We start from the raw sequence: 18,485 nt of genomic DNA on the forward strand, positions 1-18,485 counted from the left end.
GCTTACTTCCCCCAGAGAAGTTCCTGTTTGTTATTTTTGTAATTATATCACTATCAACACACTCTAACAAGGAAAGAATCAAATATGTAATCTTCAGATATGGATAGGTATGATACTGGTGATTTCATTGATAAAGGGACACGTGGATGAGGAAAATCTCTCTACCAAAGCGGGTTGGCACCTCTCTGAAAATTACAGTATTTGAGAATTGCCTAGGGCACTGATAGATCAAATGATTTGCCCCAGGTCACACAGTCAATTTGTGGCAGAATCCAGGTCTTCCGGAATCTGAATGCTGCTTTCTATCCATTAGTTCTGCTGATACAGTTCTGTAGCTCACAGTGCCCAGCCCATTGTAAGCACTACATAAATGGTGGTGGTGGTGGTGGTGGTGGTGGTGGTGGTGGTGGTGGTGGTGGTGGTGGTGGTGGTGGTGGTAATGTCAGAGTTTTGGAGAGTTGGCCTGGGGGGCCCTGAGAAGTTATGTGACTTGCTCACAGTTGCATGGTTAATGTATGGTGGAGTCAGCACTTACTGACCCTAAGGCCAGCCCTCTATGCAATTATACAACATAGCCTCCTAATCAAATATCTATTATCTAATATTCATTTTAACATAATAAGGATAATATTATTGGAACCAGTCACCATTAGACTCAGCTCCCACCCGATTTTATTATAATGATACTATGTACTTTTTTACTTTCTAAACTGCTTTCACGTGTGTAAACAGCCCTTAATTTATGAGCAGGTTCATTTGATTGGAACTTGGAACTTATTTTTCCATAGAAATAATATTATCAGTTGTAGGTAAGGTCCTTGGCCATCCTACACAAGCTCATTTAACTTATAATTTACTTCAGTCCAATACATATTTATTGTAAGTCTATTACACATAAGGCTCCTGTGTCAAAAGTTATTACAAGTTTCAATTCAGGGTACCTGGAACATACACGTTCAATCTCCGGATAAGACATCAGTATAAGGAGTGAGAACTCTCTCCATCCACCAATACTTGTGGCATCACAATTGGGACTTCCAGAAGAAGATATAAGAGTCTTAGCTTTGGATTTGTGACTATGGGAAGGGGAAGGATGAGGGTATCACAACAGGGAAGAGGAGGAATGTAGTTCCAATTGGTGAGCACAATTGGGAGACAAATCTTTGGCCAGAATCATTCCTCTTTACAGATAGGGAAACTATAGCATAGAGAATTTAGCCCAAGGTCACATAGCTGAATGTTGTCCTTGATTTGGAAAGCTGATACCTTACAGCTCTCGCGTAGATATAATCAGTCCATATGATTTAATTTTATGTGTAATCGGCCCAAATAAAACACAAAAGGGGGACAGAGGTGGAATGGGGGAAAATCCAGTACTAAGGGAGAGATGTCATTGGTAGCTAGATAAGGCTTCAGTGGTTCTGCCACCTCATTGATGTGGATTTTCCTTCCTTCCATACATATTTCAACTCATCCATACCGCCTTATCCTTTGATCTTTATTTTTTTGTCCATATTATTCCACACATCCTGCACTGGTTATCCAGTGTGCTGGAAGCCTTTAGATTGAGTATTGTACTTGGACTTGGGAGAATAGCTGAGTTCAATTCTTTCCTCACATACTTATTAGTAATGTCACTAGTCAAGCCTTATTCTCTTTTAGCTTCAGTTTGCTCATTTGTAAAACGGGGATAATAATTAGCACCGTCCTCACAGGGTTGTTTTGTGGGGCAAACAAAATATTATATGCAAAGTATTTTGCAAACCTCAGGATGCTCCTCTCTTATCCTTCACATTGGGTATATAACCTACTACCATTTCCAATCTTACATTTCTTTGTTGCTTTAAATATTTTCTCTGATCCCGTTCCCTTTCCCTGTAGAGTTATGGAGGTTTGCTTCCTAGGATATTTTTCTATGGCTACTTAATGCTTATATAAAGACCAGAAAAAATCCAAGAGGGAATATTTACTGAATGCCTGGACAATTCCAAAGGTTAGAGAGATATCAGTGAGCCTTGGAGATAACTCATTATGCTCTTGCTTCCCCCGATATATCCTCAGCATTCGAACCTCTTCTCCCTTCTCAGATTTTAAGAAAAGAACAGAAATTTCAGATAACTTTCCTCTTAATCATCAGCAAAGAACATAGATAGCACCAGCTCAGCCTTTCTGAATATGATTGATGTGTTTATTTCCCATAGTGACTGCAAGAAAAATAAAGGCATTTATACCTCTCTGCAGCTTGATAAATTCTACAATATCAGCAAATTTCTGTCCATTAGTCAGGTAAGTCAATAGAACTCAGTATGTAATGGACACATTATTCCATGTAACGAAGTTATCTCTCATGCTGCAGAACTTGCCTTGTGGGTTTACCAATAATAAATGGTCTTAATGTGGTTTGCTCAAGTCATACCTTCTTGGGGAAGGCTATATGTTCCTCCACGGCGGAGTCTTTTGGCACATGATGCTCCCTTCTCCGGATTTGTGAGATTGATCATGCAGTGGGTTGCTTGTCCTTTGGGAAGTGACATTGTTAACAAAGGACCAGAATTTTTCTCCTGGACTTGGAGTCAGGAAATCTTGTTCAGATAACCATCTCAGACGCTTACTAGCTATAAGATCTTGGATGAGACATTTAATACATCTAAACCTCTGGTTGGTAGTCAGTAAGATAGGGGTAACCATGTCTGTAGTACTTATATCATCAGGTTGTTGTAAGGCTCAAATAAGGAAGCATATTGCTTTGCAAACTTTGCAGCAATATATAAACATTTGTTAGTCTTATTAAAGCCCCAGTCTCTTCAATGATGTGGGTTTAGGGCCTTCAGTGGCCTGTTTTTGAAAGGCAGCATGATATATTAGAAAAATCCTGGTGATGGGATTAGAAGACCTAGATTTGAATCCTAGTTCTACAACTTAAACATTGTGAGAGCTCAGCAAATCATTTCAACTCTTTGGGCCTCAGTTCCCCTATCTATAAAATGATGATGATAATTCCTGTAGTACCTGCCTTGTAGGCTGATGTAAAGTAATAGATGAAAAGTTTGTAGATTTTAAAATTCTATTTAGCTGTCAGCTATTAGTATCATTACTATAAGCACCTCCCCCCCGCCCATGATGACTTTACCAGTGATTCAAATTGAGTGTGTCTTACCAAATTCAGTCAGATCACGCTTTATTATCTGCCTGTATCCTCTGCCCCCCCGTCCCAGACCTTTGCTCATGCCTTCCAGTCATCCACATCTTCCCTGTTATTCAAGGTGTAACCGATGATATATCTCTAGTAGGAGACAGCTTAGTAGAATGGAAAGATCCTTCAGTTTAGAGTCCATGGCCTGGCTCTTCTGTTAATTGACCCTTGGACAAATGTCTTAACCTTTCTAACCTCCCTTAAAGTTTCCTTATTTTGAAATAATCTCCCTGTTCTCTGAAATTTGAGGATATTTATGTTTTTAAACTATTTCACTTAATATTTTGTGATACAGGGTGTCCTCAAAGTCTTACTGTAGTCTGAAACTTTAATAGTTAAGGTGCAGAAGGTCGTGATGGAATAGGTGGGATTATTGGGAGGCCTTGGAAAAAGCTCATCACTCTTGACCTACTGACCTTTAAGGTTTTATGGTTTCATAATTACCTTAAAAACTTAAAAGCCAGGACAGCTAGGTGGTTCGGTGAGTAGAGCATTGGCCCTGGAGTCAGGAGGACCCGAGTTCAAATTCGGCCTCAGACACTTGACGTGTACCTAGCTGTGTGACCTTGGGCAAGTTACTTAACCCCAATTGCTCTGCCAAAAGCAAAAAACAAACCAAAAAAACCTTAAAAGCCTTTTGAGACATTGTATTCAACATTGTCTTACCTTCCTGTTGCTTTTCCTGTCCAGTCCCCAACTATGTGACTCTTCTAGGGCAGGGACTATTCATTTACATCTCCAAAGGTTCTGGGCGTAATAGGAGGCACTGCTGACTAAATACTATTTGTTTGGTTGTCTGGTTTTGGGGCTGCCATGATGGAGAGACTCTGCCAGTAAGGCTTTAACACCGTGACTCTAAGGCATAAAATAAAATACAGAGGATTTAAGTTTACAGACTGAAAGTTAAGAACCCCTGTTCCTATTCTTAAGTGAAGTACTAGTCACGTAAGGAATTAATACTCCCTACTCCTTGTTAGGTGGTTTGTTTTCTCCCATCCTGCCAATTTTTATTCCTTATTCTCCTTCCCCTCTCTCCCTCCCTATCTCACACCCTCTCTTTCTACCTTCCTCTCTTTCTCTTTCCCCTTCTCTCCTGCTCTCCATCTCTCTCCCCTTTCTTCTTCCCTTTCTTTTGACTTCCTCTCTCCTTCTTCTTTTCCCTCCCTCTCTACCCCTTTCCCTTCTCTACTTTCTCTTCTCCCCTCCCTTTTCTACCTTTTCACTCCCTCCTCCCCGTAATACCTTATCTGTACATATCTGTATTTATATTGTCCCCCCTGACCCAAGTAGAATGTAAGCTTCTTGAGAACAGTAACATAAGACCATAGAGTTAGATTTGGAAGAAACCTTAGAAGTTATCTAGTCCAGCCCACCCTCCATTTACAGATTAGGCAACTGAGGCTCAGAGAGGTTAAGTAATTTGTCCAAGGTCTTACATGTAGTAATCAGCATAACCAGGATTTGAACCCAGGTTATCCAACCAGCACTCTAACCACTGTGCTGTCTTTTTGTGTTTGTGTCCCCAGTCCTTATCTCAAAGCCTTGCACACAGGAGATTTTTTAATTAATGTCTGTTGAAATCAATTTAATGAAGTTATTTTCTTTTCACTTAAAGAATTCAGTGTACAAATCCCTGCAAATTCATTTCTACTTTCCATGTTTTTTTATTTTTTAATACAGTATACCCAAGATCTAACAGTTCAATTTGAAAGTATTAAAATAAACCTCAGCACCATAGTTTTGCTGGATGAAGTAGGAAAAGAGAACCTCTTGAATTTCAGTTTCTCAGGAATAGATGGAATTGATTTTGCAGCTTACTTGGCTGAGGTAAGATTTCTATATTCTTGAATCTATTATTTAGAGAAAATTCAAGCTTTGAAAATATTTATGTCTTTTACAAATGATATGGATTCTGTTACCTGTAACAACAGCAGCTGAGCCCAAGGTTTGGGATCTGGAGATGCAGCTTTTAATCCCAGTTCTGAGGTTTACCAGTTTGGCAATTATAAAGAAGTCATTTAACTTCTCTAAATTTGCTTTTCCTGTTTGTAAAGTGGGGATAACATATACAGTAGAGTGTAAGCTCCTTGATGGCCAATGGCCAAAACTGTTTAGTTTTTCTATTTGTTTCGTATCATTGGTGCTTGGCACATTGCCCGGCACATAGTAAGTGCTTAATGAGTACTTTTTTGTTATCTCATTCATTTGTTGAATTAAATACTTGTACTGACTATCTCCCTAAAACTCTTGACATCCTTTTTTAGGTCAATAAGAGTATAACAAAAGTGGATCTATTATCATTTGCCAATGATTTAGAAGCAAGAGCAGAACAGTTGGTAAGTTTAAATTATTTATTGGAATGATATGTTGTTGACAGCTGTTAGGATGTAATGTATGTAGTTTGCTTGGCAGTCATTAAAATGCTACATAAATGTGAATGATTTTTATTATTCTCATATGTGTGAAAACCCTTGGGCACTGATAGCAAGGGCTCTCACTTCTCCTACTAAGGGTCCTTGGCTTGGGAATCACATGGATCAGGTCCAGTCATGGAAGAACTTGACTTTTAAAGGGTAAAGTCAGGCTTTTCTTGAATTGTCTGCCTCATTATGTCCCCTACTCCAGAACAGAACTTTAGGGAAATCTTGTAAACGTAGCTTACGAATGGCTCAAGTCTAGGATTTCTTTTGAAGGTGTTAATATGGTACATTCTAGAAGGGAACTCATTATACAAAGTAGATCAGGTTTAGGACAGATCTGTGTTTCCTCCAATACCCCCACCCTACCCCCACCCCCCCAAAATGCTTAAAACAAAAATAACTCATAAGTACACATTGACATACAGACAGTCTTCAACATTCACAACTTCAAGCATTCATGTGATTTTTTTTTTTTAGTAACCTCATTTTCACTTTGGCATCGGCAACCACACACATTTGCAGTTATGTATGGTAGAGAAAAAAATGAATGTCCAATGTGTGAAAGTTTGTGGAGAGGTTGGTATCTTACTAGGCACTTCATTGGTCTTGTACTCCTTACCATTGAAGCTCTCCATATGTATTCATTACACATTTTCATTGTTTGTCTTTAAAACTTAAGTTTTGTGTTGCAGTTATGCCCCCAAAGTGTAAATGCAAGTTCTTTGGGCTCTAAGCCCAAGTGTGCAAACTCAGTGACATAGCTTAGTGAGAAAACAAAGGTGTTAGATAAACTTAATGCCAGAATGTCTGCAGTGGGGAATTAATTTTTTGTTACAAAGAATTGTATGTAGATAAGTTATTTTCAGCAATTTCTAGCAAAAGATTAGTTTTTGATGGACATAGGAACCTAACTCCCTATTTCCTGTAGGTTCAGTGTATTGACATTCGTGTTTTTGACATTTTCTAGGAATGTTACCCTTGCAAAAGTTAAGGGTTTACTGTATTTAAATTATGATACAATAAATAAAAAACCAAATAAATAACATGTTGTTGGTACTTTGAGGCCTGAAAAGCATTTTACAAATGTTATCTCTTTATCTTCACAGAAACCCTGAGAATTGGGTACTATTATTGTCTCCACTTTACAGATTAACCATTGGTTAAGTGACTTACCCAGCATCACAAAGTTAGCAAGTTTCTGAGACTATATATTAACTCAATTATTTCTTTCAATTAATTTTTGGTCATATCTTTCCATGGCTCTTTATTACATGTAATTTTTATTGCATCATGATCTGAAAAGGATACATTTAATATTTCTGCCTTTCTGCATTGGATTGTGAGGTTTTATGCCCTAATAAATGGTCACTTTTTGGGTAGGTGCCATATTAGCCTGAGAAAAAGGTATATTCCTTTCTATCCCCATTCAGTTTTCTCCATATCTAACTTTTCTAAAATTCTATTGACTTCCTTAATTTCTTTCTTGTTTATTTTGTGGTTCGATTTATCTAGTTCTGAGAGGGGGAGGTTGAGGTCCCTCACTAGTATAGTTTTGCTGTCTATTTCTTCCTGTAACTCACTTAAATTCTCCTCTAAGAATTTGGATACTACAACACTTGGTGCATATATTAACTCAATTATTTCTGACTCCATCTCCAACCCTGTATTCACCATGCCACCTACCTGTTACTCTTATTTATACTCTCCTAGGAGATTGATACTTAGAACACAAAGACATGAAGCACTATGCAAGACTGTTGAACAAATATTTCACGTTTACCTTTGTTCTTTACGGTCTGAGAAACTCCTTTGAGATACATAATCTTCATGTAAGCTCAGTTATGACTTGGTTTCCTACTCTTGATGGTGCTCATCTTCTCCTTTGAGAAATTGTTTTGGAGATCACCTCCTACCAGAAAACCACAACCTAGACCCAGAAGCTCCTTGCCTCTTTAACTCACGAGTTTCCTTCCAAAGTTAGGGGCTCAGGTTTTCTATTGTCACCTGTGCTCAAGGAAAGAAATACAGAGCAAAAGAGGCAGCAAAAGACTTGAGGTTTTGTCTGACTCATCTAGATGCTTTCACTGCCATGTGTAAGTAACCATCATTGCTGCTAGGAGAGAAAGGGAGAGAGATCTTCCTTTGGGAAGTCTAAGGAAAGGCTGTTAAAAATCCAGAACTATACATTCTGAAGAGAGGAAAAAGAACTTGAAACACATTTTCATTTTTACTTTTAAAATTCAGGTTTTGTTTCGTAATCATGACCCCAAATCATAGTGCAGGTCGTTTGGGCTCTACAACCAAACATACAAATTCAATGGTGCAGCTTAGTGAGAAAATAAAGGTGTTAGATAAACTTCATTTCAGAATGTCTACAGCCACAGAATTAATGTCCAGGTTCTGGCTTCCTGGCAAGACATAATCTCCAAAACAATTAATGAAAAGTTCTCTCTCTGTGTAAAGTTCACTGAGCAGAAAGCCTTTCCTATAACAAAACATAAGGGGACTGACCAGAAGCCTCAAGTTGCACATAACCTTTATCAGGGGGCTCCCAGGATGGGCATATCACCAATGCATGCTTCAGGAGGTGGCCATTGTTATCTATGCCATTCTAAGCAGTGTTACTGACAAATTCCTGCATATAAAAGGTGCCCGTTAGGTACTCTTTCTGCATAACCCACATTTCTAACAATAAGTTTCATAAGGCTTCCTGGTTTTTTTTTATTTTTTTTAATAATTTACTGTCTCCATTATTTTTGATTCTACAAAACAGGAGGTAAGTATTATTATTTTAATCATGTCTGCACTGCAGGGGGAAGGCAGTGTGGAGTAGCAGAAGGGGGACCCTGGACTTGGTCTGGAGACCTGAATTTGCATCCCAGCTTTCTACTCCCAGGTCCTATGGCTCTGGAGAAAGTCATTTGTTCTATGTCCCTGAATCTCAGAGGTTCTCTCATTTATATAAGTGGAGATAATAATACTTGTCCTCCCTGTCACCCAGAGTTGTAGTTGAGGAAAGAGCTTTGCAAAACCTTAAAGTTCCAGATAAAAGAGAGTTGTTATTATAACCACATCCTAAGTCGTGCTGTGTCTGTTTCAGCCAACCAAAAACAACAAAGTCCACTTGTCTTCAGGCAAGGCAGGGAAAAGGACTTTGATTTAATCCTTCCCAAAGCATTGAAGCCCTTATCATGAGTTCTTCTGCTGAGGGCATGAGAGAATGTGTAGGGTCTAAGAATTTAAAACTTTACTCTCTGTATTATGTAGAGTACTTTAAATGGAGAGAGGACAGCAGAGAAATTCATCAAGCACCCTCAAGCTTGGGTTTTATCTACTGGGCTGCTGTTTTTCCTTTCCTTTACCCATTCCTTTGCTTTTTCATAAAAGCAAATGAATCAGAAAAGCTTAAAAATCAGTCTCCAAAGGTATCTATGTACACCCCCAGCTGCTCCCTTTAAAAGGAGAGATGCGTATCAATACCATACTCCCGGATTAGTTCATGTTACTAATGTTATTTTTCCTGGAAAAGCCTAAAGTGCGTACTGATATTGCATTTTTTTTTTACTGTATTTCTAGCCCAAAGGAGCTTTGGAAAATGCCCTGAAAGGGCATGCAAACAACATTCGAATGATCCATCGTCAACATGTGGTCCCTATGGAGCAGGAAATGGTAAACATGAGTAAATAAATAAGTGCCCAAGATGTAACTCACTGTCACTTTTTTTTTCCTACCAAAAATTCATTCATAAAATCATCTCCAGTTTAGAGGAATGAATGGCATGTTTCCATTTCACATATGTTAAGCTAGGTTTTAGTGTTACGGCTATTAAGAATAACTTGACTGTTGTACTCCAATGTCTGCAAAATCGTAAGATAATTTCACAGAAAATGGCTACCACTTTAGCAATCTTGCTTGCTGGTTTTCACTTTTGCTTTTTTAGCCTGAGTGTTTAAGTTCCTCTTTATGTGAGTGGGATACAGCCTGTAAAAATGCCTTTTAGGACATCTCTATGCTTATATTTCTTTTCAAATTGGCTCTTACTTATTTTCCAATTCTTTCTCTCCTAACTGACTGTCAAGAAATATGTTAAAGCCAGGGTAAGTGCCTTCTTTTTATACAGTAGATAACCTTGTGAGTCGTTGTCTTTCTGCTTTCTTCTGTTGTGTTTGATTCTCCCTTTGTCCTAGTCACTGTTTTCCCTCTTCTTCCCTCTTAATAAAATTAAATGTGAGTATGTTGTCTGTGTGTTATGACATGCTTAGGTTAACTGGATCTTTCACAAATAGACATGGTCATCATGATCATCAAACATTTATCAAGCACTTTGTGTGCCAGGCATTGTGCTAAGCCGTAAGGATACTAAGAGAGCCAAAAACAGCCCCTGCCTACAAGGAGCTCACGTTCTATTAGAGGAGAAAACCTGTGAACAACTATACACTAGCAAGATAAACATATATAGATATAGATATATACAACAAACTCAAAAGGGAAGAGAGTACCATTGTCAAATGTGGGGGAGGGTGGTGAAAAGAGCACCTGGAAAAGGTGCAGTTCAGGTGTAGTGTTGAAGAAAAGTGGAAGCATCCCAAGCATGGCGGATGGCCATTGTAAAAGGTGGAATGTTGTGTTCAGAGGAACAGCAGGCAGGCATGTATCATAGATCATAGAGTATAGGGAGGGAGGAAAAGTGTAAGAAGACCAGAAAGGTAGGAAGGGGCCAGCTTGTGAAGGGCTTTAAAAGCCAAGTAGAAGATTTTATATTTCATTATAAAGGTAATGGGGAGCCACTGAAGTTTATTGTGTGTTGGGGGTGGTGGCTGATACAGTTAGATCTGAGCTTTAGGAAAATCATTGTGTCTGGGGAGTGGAGGATTGACTAGAATGGGAAGAGCTTGAGTAAGAGACACCATCCCAGGCCTAGCCATGATTTCTCTGGACCACGTTGCCATGTTGTAAGTGAGCTCTCTCTGGTCAGGGATTGGTTTTCATTTTGTTCACCGCAGCCTAACACACTGCCTCACACATTGCAGGTGCTTATTTAAATTTTGTAGGATTCATTTTGAGGAAAGGGACTCAGAAATACTTAGGGGGAGGGGAGGGGAGTGATTGGAGGGGAGTGATTAGAGGGGAGATTTGGATGGGTGCTGTCACTGTCTTCAGTTATTTGAGGGTTTGTCTTGTAGCAGTTTTAGATGAATTGGGGTAAGCCCAAGGAACAGAACTAGGAGTAATGGATGGATGTTATAGGAAGGCCTGTTTTGAATAAGAACTTCATATTAATTAGTGCAGTCCCAAAATGGGCTGCCATTTAAAGTAGTGAGCTTCCCATCCTTGCATTTCATTTTTGGTTTTGTTTTTTTTTGAGGGGGGAAGGCAAAGCAATTGGGTTAAGTGACTTGCCCAGGGTCACACAGCTAGTAAGGTGTGTCAGGTGTCTGAGGCCAGATTTGAACTCCAGTCCTCCTGACTTCAGGGCCAGTGTTCTACTCACTGTGCCTTCTAGCTTGCATTTCTATTACTGATATACTGCTTTTAAAATGCTAATAAGCTCCTTTTTAACAATACTAATATATTGAGTTTTTCAAAAAATTAAGTTGATTATTATTATCCCTTAATTTAAAAAAAATCATTCATGCTAATTAGCCAATTTTCTCTCTCCCTTTACTTTTTTCCTTTCCTATATTCATTCCTCTCTCCCTCTTGCATCCCTACAAAACACCCAACTTCTAAAAACTGATACTTCCAATTCCCACAGAAATCAGTAACCACTAATCAGCTATTCATAAGTTACTATTTTTTTATTCTAATGAATGCCATTTGATGCATATGGAAATAATCGAATGCTTATTTTTTTTCATGTTCTGATATTTCTTGAATTAGAAAGAATTTTTGTACAGTCATTCACTACTGTTGTCAGTATCTAGCAGTTTTCATAGAATGAGGCTGTTCCGCCACTATTAAGCCTATCCAGATTATTCCCAGATCAGAACAGTGATGGACTGATAGCCAAAGAATCTTGCTGTCTCTTATAATGATGTGGAAAATATGATTTTTGCTTATTTCCCAGAGCATTTTAAATCAAAGTATCAGGTTGCTGCAAAAGACTGCTACTGAACTTATGGTAAGTTTTTGTTGTTGTTTGTTCTTGCCTCTGGGGAGGTTCTTCTCTTTTAAAATGTCCTCCACCCAGTTTTGGGGGAGAATTACTTCATTGTACACTTTAGGGAAAGAAAAGTCCTTTTTATCTTCAGCCACTTTAAAATTCCAGACCTGTAACTTCTTATGCAAGCATCTGTAAGTACATTGGAATAATATAATAACAGGGGCTTAAAGACTTTATGTGGCTCTATTTTTGCAGTCCCCTCAGGGTACTGGGTTTGGGTTAGAAGGCTGAGCAGTCCTGCTGGTGTAGACCAGTTCTGCTCCTCAGCTATTAGTTATAAATGGGCAGCCATGACCCCGTTTGCCATAATCACTCTGGGTGCTGCTTTCTACTCACTGATACAGTCAAGGTCATGGTTTTTGATGCTTACATGGGCCAGTTAGTTGGGTTTGCTGTCTTCAATGGCCATAGACTGGGCCCCTGACCTTATCTTTCAACTTCAGAAATGCCTGTGGGGCAAGAGACTGAAGTGATTAGTGCAAATCTGCTTGTGCTAATTCCTCAGTGATGTCATTTGGCATTCATAGTAACCACTGTGGACCATGGTTGAATAGGCCAAATGGAATAAATAGAAAGGATATAGGAGTAAAAGAAGTCTGGAGACCTAGATTCCAGTCTATTTCCTGCCACAGACTGCCTGTGAATCCTGGATCATATCCCATTTCCCCTCCCTGAACCTTCTTTTCCTCATTAGTTAGAACTAGGCATGAGACTGGACAATTCCTTTGGCCCTTGGTGAGGGAAAGAGAGCTGGACTTGGAATTAGTAAAACGGGGTTCTTATCTCAATTCTGACACTTCCTTTCTATGTGACTTTTGGCAAGTCATTTTACCTTAATTTCCTTATTTGGAAAGTAGAGATAAATAACCCTTATGCTAACTTAGAACAGCTCTATGAAGTGAGTAAAGTAGTTTTTCAACTTTAAAGTTTGTATGTGACTTTTTTTTTGCTATTGATCATACACATCTGCATAAGAATCTCTAATTATACTCTTATATGTCTTGGTACTAATATAATAACTTTTCCCCCCAGGTTAAAGTGTCTCAAGTCATTACCACTGTGGAAGGTGCTCAGTTCCTCATTAATAATAATGCTTCCTTTATTATTATTGAGGTAAATCCTTTTTATTTTTAGAAGGTGTTTGTATGCATATACTGTGCATACATATGTATATATTCTATTGGTAAATATAGATACATATGCTTAAAGAACTATTTTTTATATTCAATAAATTTTCAGGAAACTAAGAAGTATATGAACATGATCATAGACTACTTTGAACAGTATATTCAGTGGGTCAAAGATTCGGTAAGTTTGCTATCTTTCATGTTGTCAGCATAGTTCATTCGTATCATTCAGGTGGTTAAACATCAGTGAAGTTAACAAATGCATTTTCTCATCACTTGGTTAGCTGCAAATAAAAAGTAGCTTGGAGCTCTTTGAACAGGGGGAGAGCTTGGGCATTTAACATGAAGAGGAGTTTCACCATTTGTGGAAAAGGAGTAATGGTCCAGACTTGCTTCTACACAGAGCAACTTTTCCCCCTTGCCTTCGTTGTTGAGGTGACTTGCTGTGGTTGGTAGGAAAGGTACCATTATCCAAAGGTGATCTCAAGCCTGTATATTCATGTGCTGACAATTCCATGACTCCTGGAAAACTCTTAGTAGGACCTGCTTGCCTAGATTGGTCTCCAGGATTGCTGGAGATTTCCAAAAGCTTCAGGCTCAGCTAGGCCACCAAAGTAGTGGTCATGTTCTTCCACAGACTCAACTGCTGACTAATTCCATGAGTATGAACAGGTCACTTCCTTTATCTCAGTTTCCCCCTTTGTAAATGAGTTGATTGGATATGACAATTAAGTACCTGTTGTAAATGGAGAACCATGTCAGGCACTACACAGATGGTCCAAGAAATATGAAGTAAGACACAGCCCTTCACTATGTTCTGCTTCCATTGTAGTGGAACAATACAAAAGATACATAAGTGCTATGTGAGACTTGCCATAGCAGTGAGGGGTCAGGGGAGGAAGGCCACATGTTCCAGGCATATGGAGTAATAAAGTAGGAGGAGAAAAGGCACAGGGACAGAAGAACATGAGGCATGCACAGAGGATGATGACTATTCCATTTGGGCTGGCACATAGTCCAAGTGGAGAGGAGCAGTGGGATGTGGGGCATGGAGAAGAAGGATGGTGCCATATTGGGGAGGATATTAAACTCCAGCTTCAGACTTCTCCATCTCCTCTTCCTGATACCCTCTTCTTCCATGGGTTTCAGTGGATGCCTCTATGCAGATGGCTCCCAATTCCACATATCCTGTGCTAGTCTGTTTATAATGAGATATTTCAATAGATTGCTTTTGTCACTTCAAACTCCTGTTCAAAATTGAGCTCATCACTGCCCATCTACAACCACTTCCTCCCTCCTCTTAACTTTCATTTAATGGCACCATCATCTTTCCCATCACCCAAGCTCAAAGACAGGCACAAGTTTTCTTTTACCCTTCCCTTTTGTTCAGCACCTCCAAAATTCACTCAGTTGCTAAGTTCTCTCAAGTCTGACTCCTAAGATATTTTGAATGTCTACAGTGAAACTGGTCTAGTTGGAAGTCCCGCTGTCATCTCACCTAGACTGATTATAACTGCCTCTTAACTTGTCTTCCTGCTTCCAGCCCATTCCGTGTCCAAACTGTTTTCTGAATTGCTCTTGGATCACGTTACAAGCCTAATTAAAAAAAACAAACTCCTCAGTGGCTCCCCATTGCTTGATCTTGGCATTCAAGGCCTTCCACAATCTGGCTTCAGTTTGCCTTTTTAATTTTATAGTAGCACATTACAACCCTAATTAAAAAAAAAAAACTCAGTAGTTCCCCATTGCCTGATCTTGGCATTCAAGGCCTTCCACAATCTGGCTTCAATTTGCCTTTTTCATTTTATAGTAGTACATTACAACCATAATTTAAAAAATAATCTCAGTGGTTCCCCATTGCCTGATCTTGGCATTCAAGGCCTTCTACAATCTGGCTTCAATTTGTCTTTTTAATCTTATAGTAGTACTGACTCTCCACGTATTTCTGTTCAAATCTTCTCCTTCAATAAAGTCCAGCTGAAGAGCTACCTCCTTCCTATTCCCTTCAAGCGAAAATGATCTCTCTTTCCTTGGATTTTTTTCGTAAAATTTTGTCTGGACCTGTAATTTTCATTTATCTTACTCTACAATGTTTGGTTTTATTTTGGTACATGCCTCTCCTCCCCTTGTAAAATTATAGATTCCTTAAGAGTAAGATCTATGTTGTTGTGTACACTTTTGTATCTGTAGCTCCTAATATAATGCCTTGCACACAGCAGGAATTTAGTAAACGTTTGTTGAAATTGTGAATTTCATTAAGGAAACAATGTAGAGTCCTTGGAGGTTTTAATTAGGAAAATAGCTTGGGGGAGATTTGTACATAAGAAATATTAATATGGCCGTAGTATGGATGATGTGTTGTATGAGGGAAGAAAGTGGAGGCTATCGAGATATTCTAGGTGATGGTAATGTTTGTATTGGTGTGATGGCAGGGGACAGAGGGAGGAGGACAAGCAGTATTGGGGAGGTGGGACCAGTTGTCCTTAACAAATGATGCAGTTCATGTGAAAGTGAGAGAGGACCGCGTGAATGAAACCAGGCAAATACATGGATTTGATTCCCATCTGTTCCGTTTCACTTCTCCCTGGCTGTGCTCTTAACATTAGCCAGTCATCCTAGGACAGTGATTTTGCTTCTGGGTAAATAGCAGAGTGAATAACTCAGGACAAACCTCTCCCCATTGCTGGAAAAAAAATAACTCAGCGCACATGCTTTACTGATGATGAAGGACTCTGTTGATTAATACAGACTTGGGAAGTTGCTAATATATTTTTACAAAGCTTTTTACTGTCAGAGTTTTATTATATAAGTTTCGGTTGAGGTAAATGGCACCTCAAAATCAGAAATATTTCTCTTGACAACCATTTCTTTCTTTCCTTCCAATTCCATCTTTAGATCGCCTTGGATGTGGCAGCCTGCAGACCCCTGGCCAACATCATAGATACTGCTATAGAGATATTTCTGTGTAGCTATATAACTAACTCTGTGGTAAGTGATCTTTGTCTTCAAAAATAATGACTCAACCATTTTCTAAATATTAGTTTTTCATTTGTATTGTTCTTTTTCCATGTAAATATTTATATGGTTTTGATGTTGTTTAGTCATTTTCAGTCACGTCTGACTCTTCCTGACCCCATCCGGGGTTTTCTTGGCAAAGATGCTGGAGTGGCTTGCCATTTCCTTCTCCAGCTCAATTTATAGATGAGGAGCTGAGGCAAACAAAGGACTTACCCAGGGTCACACAGCTAGGCAGCATCTGAGGCCAGATTTGAACTGGGGAAGATGAGTCTTCCTGACTCTAGGTTGGGCACTCTAAGCTATGGCACCACCTTGCTGGGACGTGAAAGAAGGGATGGGATGATACAATATGATATGCCTCATATTTCAAACAGATATTTCCTCAGAAATACATCCAAGATGCTGGATTGCTTTGTTAGAGCAAATTTCCCTGTGTCCGGAATGAATGGGCAATTAAATTAATTGTATCCTAGTTAGGAGAGACTGCTGTCTGCTATGACACAGGAGGAGAGAGTGGACTTCAAGGCAGAAGGCCTGGATTCTAGTTAAACTAAAATAAATGTATCATAAGGTTCCTTCTAGTGACTCCAAGCTCCAGATGTGCCTAGACATGTAACCATAGGAAAGTCACATATACTACCCTGGGCCTCAGTTTCCTCACCTTTAAAATGGGGGTAATAACATCTGCTCTGCCTACTACTGAGGACTGTTAGGATCATATCAACTAATGTATGTAAAGTGCTTGCAATTGTAAAAAAAAAAAAGTCACATTAATGCAAGCTATTATCATTCACTAGAAGTTACAATCAAAACATGGATAAATAAATAGTTAATGCTCCTGGCCAATTCTTTTATTCAGAGAATCAGAGTAATGTAAGATGTAATTGGCATTAAAATTATGCTAACCCTACCTTAATCTTTGATTCAGGACTTTCTAGTGCCTTGGGCCAATTACCATTAACCTTCCCCCTCTTGTGTTTCAATTAATATGTCAGGAAGTAAATATTTTTTAAAAAAATGTTCCATTTTGTCCTGTCCTGATCAACATTTTAGCCAATAACTTGAGGTGGAGAGGGGAAGGTATGGCGCAGTGTGATCCAGTGGGGAGAGTACTGGGTCTGGAGTCACGTGACCTGGGTTTAAGTCCCACTTTTGATGCTCTTAACTTCTTAAGTAGTAAAGGACAAGTCATGAAACCTCCCTAGGTCTCAGTTTCTTCCACTGCAAAATAAGGAGATTGGACTCTTAGGTCCCATTAAATTCTCAGTCTGTGATCTTTGGAAGATAAAGGGGAAATGATTGTCAGAGATGTGGGTGGCAAAAAGCCGAGGGAGATAACTAAGATACTCAGTGTCAGAATCATTATGCACAAATGCTCATGTCACCATGGGCTAGATCTGATAAGAAGCAATGGAATGGGAATAAGTGTCAGGCATAGAAACCCCAACTCTTCTGATGTGTCTGTGAAAAGGTTTGAGAGTTTCAGTTGGCTGTAATCTCCATTGTGAATCCACAGTGTGAGATGGCTGCCAAAGAAAACTCATGCCATCTTAGGCTGTGTTCTTCAGTGAATGGAGCCCAGAAATGGGGAGATAGTGGGCCCAGTGTCCTCTGCCCTGGTCAGACCACATCTGGACGCTTGTTTTCAGTTCTGGGCTTGTGATTTTAAGGACATTGATAAACTACAGCGCACAGAGAAGAAGTGACCAGAATATTATGGGGAATGCAGACCAGCACTTGAGGAACCTGTAAAGAAATTGGACCTGTGCAACCTGAAGAAGAGAAACTTTGGGACTTGGAGTTTAGGTGAGGGAGGGGGAGAGGACCAATGTATGAAGAAGAGGATTTAGTTCCAGAAAGTCCCCAAACTGAGATTTATGGGTAGAAGTTAAAAGGAGAAATCTTTCTGTTCATGAAGAACTTTCTAGTGGTTAAACCTGCTAACAACAGCATGAACTTTTTGGTAAAGTCATGTGTGGAGATGTGCAGGCATTGGTTAGATAGCTAGAGCTGGGAGCATAGAGTCTGACCTGGGATAAGAGTCTGGCCTGGATCAGTCTATAAAGTTCCTTCTGAATCTAAGATTCAGTTATAGAATGGTGATATTTGTGAAGCACTTTTTGGTTAATAAATTAGTTTCCCTGCAAAATTTTGAGTAAGGTAGGGTAAATGTCATGCCTATTTTATGGTAAGTCAACAAGCATTTGTTAAGCGTTTACTTTGTACCAGGTTCTGTGTTGGGGATACAAGAGAAAGGGTGGGGGGGAGAATCACTGTCTCTGCTCTTAAGGAACATGATTTTAACAGGGGAGACAATGTGCATACAAGATATATACATAGTATGTATGTGATAGGCATAACTGCTCAATAATGGGACACACACAAGCTATATAGACAAGATAGTAAAGTAATTTAAAAGGAGAATGCATTTGTAGCTGAGAAGACTAGGAAAAGGCTTCCCAGGGAAGGGGGCATTTGAGCTGGGGCTTGGAAAAGTCAAGGAAGCTCTGAAGTGTGGGGATCAGACATGGGGGAACAGACAGCTAGTTCAAAGGCTTGGGGAT

General features: G+C 39.3%; 1 protein-coding gene across 1 annotated transcript in view; it reads left to right on the forward strand.

The window, feature by feature from the left end:
• Positions 1-18,485, forward strand: part of PROM1 (prominin 1) — a 159,242-nt gene that overhangs the window by 130,667 nt on the left and 10,090 nt on the right. The window contains exons 14-21 of the mRNA XM_036763550.1: positions 2,202-2,286; positions 4,874-5,020; positions 5,458-5,529; positions 9,190-9,282; positions 11,681-11,734; positions 12,809-12,889; positions 13,016-13,084; positions 15,799-15,891. Coding sequence (XP_036619445.1) covers positions 2,202-2,286; positions 4,874-5,020; positions 5,458-5,529; positions 9,190-9,282; positions 11,681-11,734; positions 12,809-12,889; positions 13,016-13,084; positions 15,799-15,891 — 694 coding nt within the window. The remainder of the gene's footprint in view (positions 1-2,201; positions 2,287-4,873; positions 5,021-5,457; positions 5,530-9,189; positions 9,283-11,680; positions 11,735-12,808; positions 12,890-13,015; positions 13,085-15,798; positions 15,892-18,485) is intronic.

The sequence above is a fragment of the Trichosurus vulpecula genome, chromosome 6 (assembly GCF_011100635.1).
Source record: "Trichosurus vulpecula isolate mTriVul1 chromosome 6, mTriVul1.pri, whole genome shotgun sequence".
NCBI classification, from domain to species: domain Eukaryota; kingdom Metazoa; phylum Chordata; class Mammalia; order Diprotodontia; family Phalangeridae; genus Trichosurus; species Trichosurus vulpecula.